The 13,727-nt window shown below is 38.6% G+C and overlaps 1 protein-coding gene across 1 annotated transcript in view; it reads right to left on the reverse strand.

The window, feature by feature from the left end:
• The window catches only part of LOC136679210 (uncharacterized), a 31,763-nt gene that overhangs the window by 5,789 nt on the left and 12,247 nt on the right, over window positions 1-13,727 (reverse strand). The window contains exons 4-5 of the mRNA XM_066657613.1: window positions 1,919-2,025; window positions 238-327 (exon numbers count right to left, since the gene is read on the reverse strand). Coding sequence (XP_066513710.1) covers window positions 238-327; window positions 1,919-2,025 — 197 coding nt within the window. The remainder of the gene's footprint in view (window positions 1-237; window positions 328-1,918; window positions 2,026-13,727) is intronic.

Consider the following 13,727-nt stretch of genomic DNA (forward strand, 5'->3'; position numbering starts at 1 on the left):
CGTGGTGTGAACTAAGGTCGAACTGGTCTTGATTTCAAGCCATTTCAAAATCTTCTGGGCGTTATGCTAAACTATGGGCTTTGTGTGGAATGCTCCTTTAACTCGAAACGTGTTTGTGGTCAAGTGAATGACTCAGAGGTTAAAGGGAAGGTTCACCAACCTACATTTTACTTGCCGACTTGTTTTGAGACATTTGTAAGGTTCTGTTTTGTTGAGATTAAGAGGACAGTGATTTACCTGATGAAAGCCGAGGTAGTCTACGATGGTGGAGGATGCATAGAATATGACTCCATCTGTACTCACCACCAGTGCAAAACCTGTCAGAGACTGAAAGAAGACAAGAACTTTACAGAAACACAGGCAGCAGCCGTGGGAGGTAAATAAATAATACTGCACTTCAGCTATTATTTACAGCTGTTTTACACGTTCAAAATGAATGACTAACTTCACATTATACCGATCTGTTCTCCAGATTCTAATATAATAATCTGGTGTTCTACAAACACTGACCATACACAAGCACTGGAATGAAATGATGTTATTACCCACTCCAAGTCTTAAAGCTGCACTGAGCAGGGCATACAGTTCACACAGTTCCATGGTTCTGAACTTGGACAGAAATGTAAGTCTTTGGACTTATTTTTACTTAGAGCTGTTCTGGTCAGAGACATTAGCGTGACACTCGCGCACTTTTTTTGGCTGCTGTGTCATCGCGAGGTCAGCGGACGATCTTCCTGCTCAGCCGTGTGACACTGACCCAATACTAACACGCCACACTGTTATTTTTAAGCCGTTTTGTGGCAAGGGCAAGGAAATGGAGAAGAGAGAGAGCAAGGGAAGGAAGGACAGATGGACGGAAGAATATATTGGGCTGTGTTTTCTGTTTTACTATTCTAATAATGTTTGGCACGACTGCCAAGGAAATGTAGGGCTCTGTACAGTCTTTCAATGTTTTTGACTCAGTGGTCAGTTCCTAAAACAATGACAACTGTCTGTTGGATGTTTTTTGGCTGGTTGACTGTTCTGAATTAAATTAACATGAGCATTTTCAGCTCACTTTTATCAAGACACTTTTTCAGTGTAAAAACTTACACATCAGACAAAAAACAACAGAAAATCAGAGTTAAGGTATAAATAATTGTCATATAATTAGATACATTTTTGTTAAACACATTCTTCTGTGTAGCGATTGTGATTAAGGCCATGTGTCTAAGGGTCTAAAGTAAGATATGCTCCTTTTAAAAAGTGATCTTAAAAACAACTGTTTCTTTTAAAAAGGCATTATATTTTGCTATAACTGTTTAAGGGGAGGGTGGCGCAGCAGGTAGTGTCGCAGTCACACAGCTCCAGGTTCGATTCCTGCTCCAGGTGACTGTCTGTGAGGAGGTTAGTGTGTTCTCCCTGTGTCTGCGTGGGTTTCCTCCGGGTGCTCTGGTTTCCTCCCACAGTCCAAAAAAACACGTTGGTAGGTGGATTGGCGACTCAAAGGTGTCCATAGGTGTGTGTATGTGTGTTGCCCTGTGAATGAATGGCGCCCGCTACAGGGTGTATTCCCACCTTGCGCCCAGTGATTCCAGGTAGGCTCTGGACCCACTGCGACCCTGAACTGGATAAGCGCTTACAGATAATGAATGAATGAGTGTTTAAGGGGACTCATCAGAATGTATTTTATATGTGCAATAATTCACAGCATAAAAATGGAAAATTTGTTCGGTGCAGGTCTGTGTGTGATAACTGACAGTAAAAGTGTTAATATGACAGTGATGATACATAGCCTCCGGTCTGGAGAGGTGAAATAACATCCTCTTCAATGTTTTTGTTTCCTCATTTCTATCAGACATTCTTGAATCATCAGGGTCAGCTAGGGGCCAAACGGTCAGGGGCTAAGACACACAATTTCAAACATACATCCTCTCACCTCCAGCAGAAGATCACTTTCAAGAACCCCGTTTCCTAGGCTGCATTTCCTGGGCTCAGGGCTGGAGGCCTCAGCGCTGTGCCTTTTGCACGGTTTTTCCTGAATAGCTGGGTTGAAAGAAAGGAAAGAAAGACAGAGCATAAGAAACAGGCGACTAACAAACAAGTGGCCAAAGCAAATCTTGCGAGAGGTTTATGATTATATGTAGTGGTGCGTTCTGACTGAAACACTAACATGTTTTACTCCAATGTACATATAGCTCTGGTATAAAAAGACAGAACCACAGAATTCAGACAGCATACCCTCACATTAAACACTAATTTCTAACAAAATACTAGACAGGAATCCCTAAAACTGAGCCCAAATTTACCTCGAGTTTCACCAAGGACCACGTTTACACTTAAAAGCACTGCAGCTCCACAACTGTTGGAACACTACTAGCTGGAGTGAAATGAAATGAAATTGATAAGCCAAGTTCTCAGCTAATTATGTCTGAATAAGACACCCAATAATTCTGCCAATTATTTTAGAAATCAACCTGACAAACCCCTACATGAATAATCGGTTCTCTCGGGTTCGGACATATATTTTGAGCTTCGGCCTGTGTTTCCCCCATTCCCAACACTCTCTACCATTCTCCACAGAGCTGCAGACACATCTCCACCCTGCCCCGCCCGGCCCAGCCTCGTCTGGCCACAGCGTCAGAGCCATAGACCACGCGAGATTCCAGTCCCAGAGCCAACGGCCTGTTGCCGTGCCGTCCGTCATTTTTTCCTTTCGTTCCTCTTGGGGATTCTGCTGCTGATGGTTTTCTCAGGGCTTACCATGCCGCCTTCCGTGACCAGTCCACTGAGAAAGAAAAATAGCTCCAAATGTGCGTGCTTTTGTTGAGTCAAGTGGCCTATGTTTGCTTTGCAGATCAAAACGGCCGAATTCCTCCATACTGACTCCCTGGTAAGGAGTTATGTTAAAACTATGGGCTTTGTGTGGAATGTTCCTTTAACTCGAAATGTGTTTGTGGTCAAGTGAATGACTCAGAGGTAAAAGGGAAGGTTCACCAACCTAAATTTTACTTGTTGACTTGTTTTGAGACAAATTACACAGTGAGTGTGAGAGTGTGCTATGGCCGTTTTTCAGAAACGAAGAATCAACAGAACAACGATCCTGAGATGTCGCCTTGCAAAAGTGAAATCATGATGCAGCAGGGATTGATGGGACTTTCGGGACGGTATTGCCATTCAGAATGAATCAAGAGCAACCTCAACTTCAACTTAACCCTGTGTTTATGAATAATGGACGGTGGGAAAAAAATGTGAAACAAGAACACACAAAAATGCATATTGAGAAACACTCAGGTGAGGTGTCTATTTGTCCAAATGCTTCTTTAAAGTGCAATGATTATGTACTCCACCGAAAAACAACTGAATGAGCAGGTGTCCACAAAAAGTAGAAAGACAACTAAATAAGATCTTTACTTTGTGTTTCATTCATTCATTCATTATCTGTAACCGCTTATCCAGTTCAGGGGCGCGGTGAGTACGGAGCCTACCCGGAATCACTGGGAACAAGGCAGGAACACACCCTGGAGGGGGCGCCAGTCCTTCACAGGGCGACAAACACACACACATTCACTTTTGAGTCGCCAATCCACCTACCAACGTGTGTTTTTGGACTGTGGGAGGAAACCCACGCGAACACAGGGAGAACACACTCCTCAAAGACAGTCACCCGGAGCGGGACCTGAACCCACAACCTCCAGGCCCCTGAAGCTGTGTGACTACCTGCTGCCCCACCTTGTATTTCAAAGAGAATACAATTCTGAAAATCTAGCACAATTGCTTTTTTTGTAGCCGTTTATTCGCAAAGTTTGGATATATTTTTTTAATATATCTGTGACCCTGCGAAAAACAAAACACTTCCACTTGCCCCAGTTACACAGCTGTCCTTTTTCCACCACTTCATTTGGATTCATTTGTTTTTACAGCCTGTTCATCACTAATTGCAGGGAAGACGCTTCCTAAAAGCCCTGTGGTTCACCACGTCTGTACACGAGACAAGCGAGACATTAAATTTTCATAAAATTGTTCCCTGGTGCAATGCCCTCTATTGGTCAGAGTGTTGAACTGTATCCTTTCTCTGTATCCCTCCCTCCTCCCACTGCTGCTGCCTTTGCGTGTTCACAGTGCAGATATATTCAGCAGTGACTCAGGAGGGGGAAATCTGGGAGGGAATTTGGCCCGGAGTCAATTCATTAGCTTAACTCCGCCCTCTCAGTGCCCCCTACACCTAACCAGGAAATCAGCGGAAACAAGAGAGAGAGGGAAAGAAAGAGAGAGAGAGAGAGAGAGAGAGAGAGAAAGAGAGAGAGAGAGAGAGAGAGAAATGGTGTTTGCTGACAGAAGCTTCACGGTCACGCAAAGCCAAGCATCTGTCAATCCGCTTCTTCGCAGTGACGGAGCTCTGGCGTCTGTTCAGGCGATTGCGTGCTAGCTGGCATGCCACATTAACCCATTAAGAAATTCTGTACAACAAAAGCTATTGCAAAATTGATGACATACTGGAACCCACTTAAATGTTCTCTAAGCAGGTTAACAACACAACAAAGGCTCTTTACATTGCATTGGATTTAAACCGAATTAAATATTAATCATCTATATGTCGTCTGCAGATGTTCTGATTTCTAGCAGAAAATCTGAAATTCTTATTAAATTAAAAAATAAAGGTTGCAGTAAGGATTTACAGCCCATTAAGGATTAAAAAGGAATTCCATTCATTTTTCAAAAGGTATAAATAATTCTGCATTTAAGATAACAAACCCATTCACAGTGAGTTAAAATTCTACCTCAGCAGATTTGTTTACACCAGTGATGATAGGAACCAGACGTCCAAAAAGCCCCAGAAAGCTCCCTCACACAAATGGTTATGGATGTTGCCTGACACACACAACATTCTTTAACTATATATACACACACATATTTTGAAGTCTTCATGGCAGAGAGGCAGAAGTTGTAAGGCAAAATACTCCACCTTATATTCTTTTGATTTACCATTAACAACATCATGATTTTGAAAATCATCAGAAGTCGGGAACTTATGACTGCATTGTTTTTCAAACATTAAAATCTATAATAACAATGATAATAACATTCAATAAAATGCAGACTACATTCCTCTACATTGTAAATAGCTCCCTGTTAATTGAGTAAACGTATTCATTTTAAATTATTCTAAATTTGTGAAATTTCAAACTTTCATGTGTGAGCTCTATATAGCATTTCCATATCAATGTTTGTTTGTTTGTTTGTTTACTGTCTTATATTTATGTTTTCGACAAATCATTTAATGCACATGTAAACCACCCCTTTAATGCTTACAATAGGGAAATTCATTTTAAGAATTTTTGGCCTCTCTAGAAAGGACACATGACTTTTGAGTAAAAAAACATTAAAATATATTTTAACTTGTAACAGCTGGCACAGACCTACTGCTGTTTTCCATTTCCAGCATCTGGCTGAAATGTATTTGTCCAGCTACCATTCATATTTGCAGTCAGTGAAGTATCTTAAACTTCCTGAAGGCCGAGGTGGATATTTATTCCTCCCATCCACTGTAATTCAAACCATGATTGATTCATTTCTGCCTCACTTTGTAATTATTAATATTGATAGCTAATCTGACAGACTGGGTCTTTAGTTCAAGTCCTTATTAAACAGAGATCTCCACCTTGATACCACAGGAAAAAAAAATCATTTACCATTGATTGCTTAAAGCTCTTTCCAACCAAACCAAACAATGTGGAACTATTGAATAAAAAAAAGACTTGAATTGTTTTATTGCACTGGCATTAGGCTTTCTCTAAAGGCCCTTTAAGATCAATTGCTATTTCAGATGTTTAGATATATGTTTCTACATTACCGTGTAATGGATTAGTGCAAGTTAGATGTTAAATAAGCTTTTTCAACCTAGAAAACATAATCCATTCCAGTGCAAGCAGCCATTAGTGTCTATGGCACATCACCATGGGAATGCCCTCAATCTATAAATGCCTTTCTCTCAGAGTGCGCTCAAAATAGAATCCCTGACATACATATGCACACATGTTTACACACAGGAGATTGCATGGAAAGGTTTTGGGCACGGTATAGGGAAAAAAAATGTAATTGTGATTAATCTTTCAATATTCAAGGCCTAAACTTGAGTCTGAGTCACGCAAGTGGCATGCTTTTCTATTGGTGGAAAATATCTGCTGCTCTGGATTACTGATGAAACATTAGTGAGTTTCAAAGAAAGAGCAACAATGGAAATAGCATCTCATACCAGACATCCTGGTTCTAAACTGAGAGAGTAATATGCAGCATATGATTCAAGTATTCACTTCCTCTTTCTTAAAAACCAACAGGGTCAGGAATCTGATGCAAAAATACTTGAGTCAAAGACATTTTTACACATTGTATGGAGAGATATGTCACAAAATACTGTATGTGCATAAAGATAATCTCAGGAGATAGGAAACAACAGACATTACATTGACATTAACATTTGTAATGTGAATATATGAATATATCTTATTATATAAATGTGTTTGTTTTATACAGGTTTTGTTACAATGCACAGCAAAATTAAATATAGAAATATATTATTTAAAGTACAGTCATATGTAAATATTTTGTAAAGATCATATGTATATGTACATTATGATATCACGAGATATATATACACAATTTTGTTGATTTTCTAACTGAAAATGTATACACACACACTACAGTGAATATTAGTGTTGAAAAATAAACATAAAAATGTGGCCTTTGCAAATGACACAAATGGCACATTATGTTTCTGTACAATTTTTTTTTTTTTTGAATATGTTAAATTTAAAATAAACTTAAACTAACTTTATAATAATTAAAACTAAGAAAATAATGCCATATTAAAGTTGTGTCTAAACAAGTCTGCAAATGATCTCCAGACATATAAAACATTACATTGGGTAAAATACTACTACTACTACTAATAATAATTATAACTAAAATATCAAAATAAACACAAATAATTTTAACGTGATTGGTACTGATTTTATGAATTAATAATTCATTCAACCATCTCAAGCTGTGTCCAGATGTTGGAGATGTAATAAATCTGTGGATGTAGTTTGAAGAAACACAGAACCCAATTTTTCTCAACTCTTATATTTAACTATTGTTTAATAATAAAATAAAGAAAGATTTGATACCTTTTTTTCTTAGTCATCCAATGTTCTAAAGAGACTATAACGTGCATCAGAAAAGGTTCTAAGTGCATCAGCATGTCATCAGCAGGTCACTTTCACATCCTCCTTCTATCGTCCGCTTGCAGTCACGAATCTAACAGCTAAACATGAAAGTGTCCTAGCTCAATAACGCTGGGGATGAACGGAGTCAACGAAAAGCCTAACATTATTCTGAATTTTAAAACGCTAATTTCAGCAATATCTAATTTCATTGGTCGGTCATTTCTCTTTTTGAAACCTTTTACCAGTTCCTGACATTCGCACTCTGTGAATTAACAGAAGTGATCTAACAAACTTTAAATATAAAAATATTTCATACTTCTCCTATAAATTATTATAATAATAAAATAATGCTAAAACATGTGGTTAATAGAACTTTGTGTAATTTAATGTAAAAGAAAGAGTGTGTAATTCAATTGTTTATAAAAGATTTCTGAGCGAATTGAGAAATATTGCATTTTACAAACTTCCAGCCTCTGATTTCTTTACAGTGACGCTAACGGGAATTAAGTGTGTTATTGTCCGTGCAAGTATTGTCACTTTGTTAATAATTTATGCAATATTACCTCCACATATACAATACATAATATCAAAAACACTTTCAACAGGGTTATGTGGCAGTTCCTAGTGAGCTGGGTCACTGCCTACATTAAGCAGTAGTGGGCATTCCAATGGTTTGAAAATATCAAAAAATTCCATTCATGCATTTTTTTAATGCTATTTAATCATATTCGGAAGAACAGAAGAGCGGACAGGAGTTTGAATAAAATTATAAAAAATGGACACGTTGCTTAACAGAGCCTCTGAAGTAAACCTTCTTCTAAACAATGAGGGGAGAAACAACTGTACATTTTTTCAGGTTTTTAATCTTCAAAATTAAAGTCTTGCACCCAAACATGTTATTATAGTATATACTATATTCTTTTCACTGCATTTTTAATTGAATATTATTTTGTGGGCCAGCTAAATTTATCAGGAAATGTTCATGTATTTCAAATATTTAAAATTATTTTAAATTATTATTAATTACAATTAATATTTTATATTATTATCCCAAGACTAGTAATAGTTAATAACGTTTTAAGAGTGTTAGGGGATGTTATATAAAATGAGCATGGCTAGGGAAATGTGTCTGCCTGTGTGTGTGTGTGTGTGTGTGTGTGTGTTTGTGTTAAGTGAGGGATTCCCAATCTGAGATAATCTTTAACCTACATGACTCCCTGCGGTGTGTGTGTGTGAGTGTTGAGTGAGAGAGAGAGAGAGAGAATGAGAGAGAGACGGTGTGACAGTATAAGGCCCCTCCCGCCCCCTGAACCGGTTGTGTGTGTGTGTGTGTGTGTGTGTATGTGTGTGTGTGTGCCCTGTGTGGAGCGCTCTGTTGAATAGACAGTGACAGGGTCAATGAGGCCTGAACAGTTCAGGTTAAAAGCCCGCTGTGTGATGGCCTCAATAGCGTACACTCTCTCTGACACACCACTACAACAAACACAGACACTAGGGACCTTTGTGGTATCGCCCACCCTAACAAGGTATATATCCCCCGCTCTCTTACTTTCACACAAAGGAATGGTCCAAGATAAAGCTTCAATGTGTCCCAGAAGATATATACCTCTCTATTGATTCACTCCAAATGCACTTCCAAAACCTCCAGGTGGTCTCTTAAAGGCAGGTGGAAGGGCTACTTTTTTGCAAACTGGCTGTCTGCTGTGGCGAGAAATTCCACCCTGTGGTGACCCTACTCAAAGCATTTCACCACTGGGTTGTTTTGATGAGGAGATGGAAATAAAAACCAGGCTTGCTTTCGACAGTCAACGTTAAATTTACGAGCAGATGTGTGTTTATGCCCCAGCTAGATTATGCAAAGGGGAACGGAATGACTGCATTGCCAAACATTGCTCTTACACCAGACCCTATGCTTTTAACTTCTGCTCCTCATTCACTGCTTCAGGAACCTGGAGTCCTGGGCAAATGTTCAGCAGCAACATACATCAGGAACCTTCTGATAGCTGTCTGCTGGTCTCTCTGTGGAATGAGGTAATGCAGCTTGTTGCAGTTAAGAGCAAAAGGCAAGTTCATTCAGTAATAGACTTAACTCGGTGAGCCTGAAAGATTTTAAAGCAGCTGTTAGACAATGAGACAGTGAATGCATCCATCAGCACCAGCATGCAGTCAGACTGTACTCATTAAAGTAGGGTGGAGAGAAGTATAAATCAGGTCTGAAATATTGGTCAGTTGATATTCTTTGCACACCTTGGACCCCAGAAAATAGACGTATTCCAAAAAAGAATTATTTCAAATAGAAATATGTTAAAACCTACGTGAACTAGCCTTTTTTTTCTTTACAAAGGTGAGTCAAGGCAGTCCTGAGATAAGGTGATTTTACTGAACGCTAACACTAAACAGTTCACAAATCTGGAATTTTGCATTTGACAAGAAATATTATGATGAATGAAGTTTTATTTTTGAAGAAGAAGAAAAGTTTGTTGTTTGTTTTCTATAGGCTTCTGCCTCCATGGTCCAAATTATTTCCATATTAATATGGAAATAATACGGACTCAACAAACTATTAAATTATCCACTGCCAGAAACAAACTGCTTTGTTGTGTCCCCACATCTTTTACCATTCAATAACAGGGTTTATGCCATGTTTTGCTTGAGTTCCGACTGACCACGGATTAACCATAGCCTGATAAAAATTCTGTCCAAACCCAGCTAGAGTCCAATAACATTGTCTGAAGCCGATATAGCCTGACTAATTTCTGTCAGATGGTAACATCTGCAAACTGCTTTCAGAACCAACCTTAAGTCCAACCAAATCCCAATCCTGGTTCAAACCCTGTTTTTCATCCATTTTCACTCATACACTCAGAAGGCCTCATGGACCTCTCCATGTCCAAACCCTGAACACCACCCATCAAACGTTGGATCCAATCAAACATGATTATAAATGACTATTCTGGTCTCCAATGACTACATTCTACAGTGAGCCACGGCTGATAAGAACTGAACTGAGAGAACTGGTTATTCCAATGAAAAACACATGAAAACATTATTAAACAGTAACAATAAAAAGCGTTTATTCCGGAGACACACATCAACTCTAACGACAGTAAATCATAAATAGTAATATATTTTTCACAAAAATGCCTCTTGTATCAACTTTAATAAAACTTAAAAATGAAAATGGTCTGTTACAGCTTTGCAGTTTATGACATTAATATTGCAACTTGGACTCTATTGTGAAACTCATAAGGACGACAACATTGCTGGCAAAATGGACTTGGCAGAAAATTTGGCTTAATCTCAGTCATTTAATAAGTAATTCTTTTTATTTCTATGTTGCAATATAATGGGTCCTTTCCACAACACAACCTGAAAAGGTTTAGATGGTTATTTCCATAGTTGGTATAAAACACTAGACTAAAGCCATGTTTTCCCTTGTCCACACACACTTTCTGGGTCACATATGGCTGAGTAGGCTTAGATTTTGCTGAACAGATAAACTTCTTAAACTTGACTACTGCAATTTACAGAAAGATTATTAAATCTGTTTCAGCTTTAGATTCTGTAAAAAGCCTAGATTAAACTCACATGTAGCGCCAACAATGACAGTCAGGTTTAATTCAATATGAAGTGTTATATTATTGCAGCTCATTGAACCACGAAGAGAAATTCTTTCAAACATAAATATTTTAAACTGATCTTTACTGGTTCAAAATTATATATATATTCACAGTTCACTTTAATATTATACAAAATCATATCTTATCTTCACAAGTTGTCTCTTTCCCTCTCTCTGCCTCATGGAGTTAAAAGCTGTTGTTTTACATGTGCTATACAAATAAAGGTGAACTGACTCTCTCTCTCTCATGTATTGTTATTTTCAATATTTAAAATGAGCAAATTTAGTGCATAAATTACTTAATAATATTAGTGACTAACACAGATGATAATAACCATAGAATTACCATGGTGTCCAATAATTTATTTGTATCAAATCATTGACCCATACCAGTTATGCTTGCAGAGATAAAACAATAACATTTGTACATTTTGTCTGTTCATGGCATTGAAACAAACTGAAATAAAGAGCTGCTGATTCAAACATGACGATAAAAAATATAAAATGAATATTGCATTTAAATTTCTAACTGCATTATATTGACCCAACTTCAGCTAAATAATAGTTATTTTTTACAGGAACTAAGTTTAAAATTGAAAGGGAGCTTCCAGAATCTACAGCAAAATGTAATGCACATAACGGGATATATGCATTTAATCATAGATTCTTGGTCAATAAAATGATTTAGATTCTGATATTTGTAGAGGACTCTGTGCGTGTGTGTGTGTGCGCGCGTGTGTAGCATGAGGAGATGAAGGAGGAGGAGTGTAAAGGCTTCTTTGTACAGTGTTGGTCTCCATTCCCCTGATGGACAGATCGTTTTCATAAGCATCTCTCTTAGGTCATGGCCTGGTCTGCTACAGTCACGCAAACCCAGCTTTACTCCAGCTACTACACGAGCAGGCTCTTAAAGGGCCTGCGCCACTATTCAGGTTTCCCTGCCTTTCTGCTCAACGCTTTCTACCTGCAGCAGGGGGCACGCTGGGAACGTTAGAGTTACAGAAGCTATTGAAGTTTACTGCAGTAAAGGGAGGGTTTCTAGGATTGTCCCATCTTTACTCTTAATATTAAAGGCTACCTTGGAAGTGAGCGCTTTGGTTTTTGAAGTATAAAACTCCTTCAGTTCAAAGGTCTCTGTTGAGTTTGTTAAAAAACACTGCTCTAAATGAAGGTATTTATGTATTGTTTCTCTCTACTTAATTTCTTGTGCACAATCTTCAGTCAAACAGCAACCTGTGAAGTGTAGAGTACGGCAGAAGCAACCGTACTAAGTAGTAAGTTAACCTTAAATCACAGTTCATATTCTAAAACCCTTAGTCATGCACAACCTTATAAGGTGCAGTAAGATTTGCAGAGGGTTGGATGAAGGAGGACTAGGAGCTCATGAAGGATTCTCTCCTCCTCAGTGGCCCCTGGTTTATACCACTGGCCTCATGGGTCTGTTTAGTTTTCTGTTTGGGTTTGCGTTGTGAAAGGTTATAACGTGAAGGGGGTATTCCCTAAAAGTACACACACATAAACACATGCCTGCACACAAGACACACACTCAGCAGAAACAGAAGCAGACGCAGAGGCTTAATGAGTGTCAAACACAGCCCAAACAGTGGTTTGTCTTTCAAAGACAGACCACTTCTAATACAAACCAAACCACCAAAATGTCTTCAACCATCACGGGACAAACATTCATGTCTCTAGGCTTTAACTTTACCTTGTCTGTTGCTATGAGAGTTATAAACAATGTCATACATAAACAAACCCACTGCCGTAAAAATCTGAGAATCATATTGGGATATATGTGGTGTCTGAATTATGCTCAAACTCCTCTGTAGGGTAAGGTGTTACTTCTTTGGACCATAGGAGGAAAGGTATAATGAGATGGATATCACCAAAAAATGCATTCACTGTAATAAAAACTGCAATCAGTTCCAGTTCCAATTGTTCACCCCAACTTTTCCACAGCGACCTAAGGCTGCATCACCACGCAGCATCAGACTGTGGTCCATTAACTGCACGGTATCAGACTATCAGAGTAGCTGCTAATCAGTGGGTCAGCACTTCTGCTCACTTCACTATTGTCTATTTCTTGTCAGATCCTGTGTCCTCTGTAAATGTTGAATTATTGTCCATGTTTCATGTAACACTCTCACCCCGGGAAACAATTATTACATTGCTGTTGTGCACATGAAGGCGATAAAAATGCTTCTGACTTTTGGGTTTCCATTGACTTGGCTGTGCTTATGACGCAACCCCAACAGCCCATTTGTCTGTTATCCATTAGGGTCCACACTGGTGGAGATTATCACAAATGAGAGTTGATGGAAGCGATCTAACGTCAGTGCAATGGGGAGGAGGGCCGCGAGGAGCGACCCCACAGTGTGAGGGGTCAGTGCAGATCTTTTGTTTTTCAGTGACAGTGGTGCGTGAGACAAATCGAGCTTTGGAGCTCATTAAGTGCCATGAGCTTATGCGTTTTGGCTGATGAGCAACAGCTTTGGCTCTAGCGTGTGTTTACTGTGAAGCTTTCACCTCACACCAACACAGGAGGTGGGGGCAACGGAAGCCAAGTGCACAAAAGACAATGAAATGTAGCTGATGGTTCAGTGTGGTTCTTTGTAACTTTTCAAACTGACCTTGTTTAATTGGATTGGCTTCAGTTCAGAAGCAAAAGTGGACTGCTGGTTTCATACTGTGGGAGGTGTTCTTGAAATCAAATAATTTTTGTAAATAAAATGAGAGTCAGTAAAGAAATAAATACAACAATATGTAGTTTGTTCATTTTTATGAACCTTTATATAACTGACAAAAAGTAGAAAGAACAGATTACTAATGTTTTCACATTGTGACCAGCTTTAAAGCATTTTATAAATATGGACAAATTAAGAATTTGGGAACTTATAATAAAATTGTTGAAAATGTGCAAA

Source organism: Hoplias malabaricus, chromosome Y (assembly GCF_029633855.1).
Source record: "Hoplias malabaricus isolate fHopMal1 chromosome Y, fHopMal1.hap1, whole genome shotgun sequence".
Classification (NCBI taxonomy): Eukaryota; Metazoa; Chordata; class Actinopteri; order Characiformes; family Erythrinidae; genus Hoplias; species Hoplias malabaricus.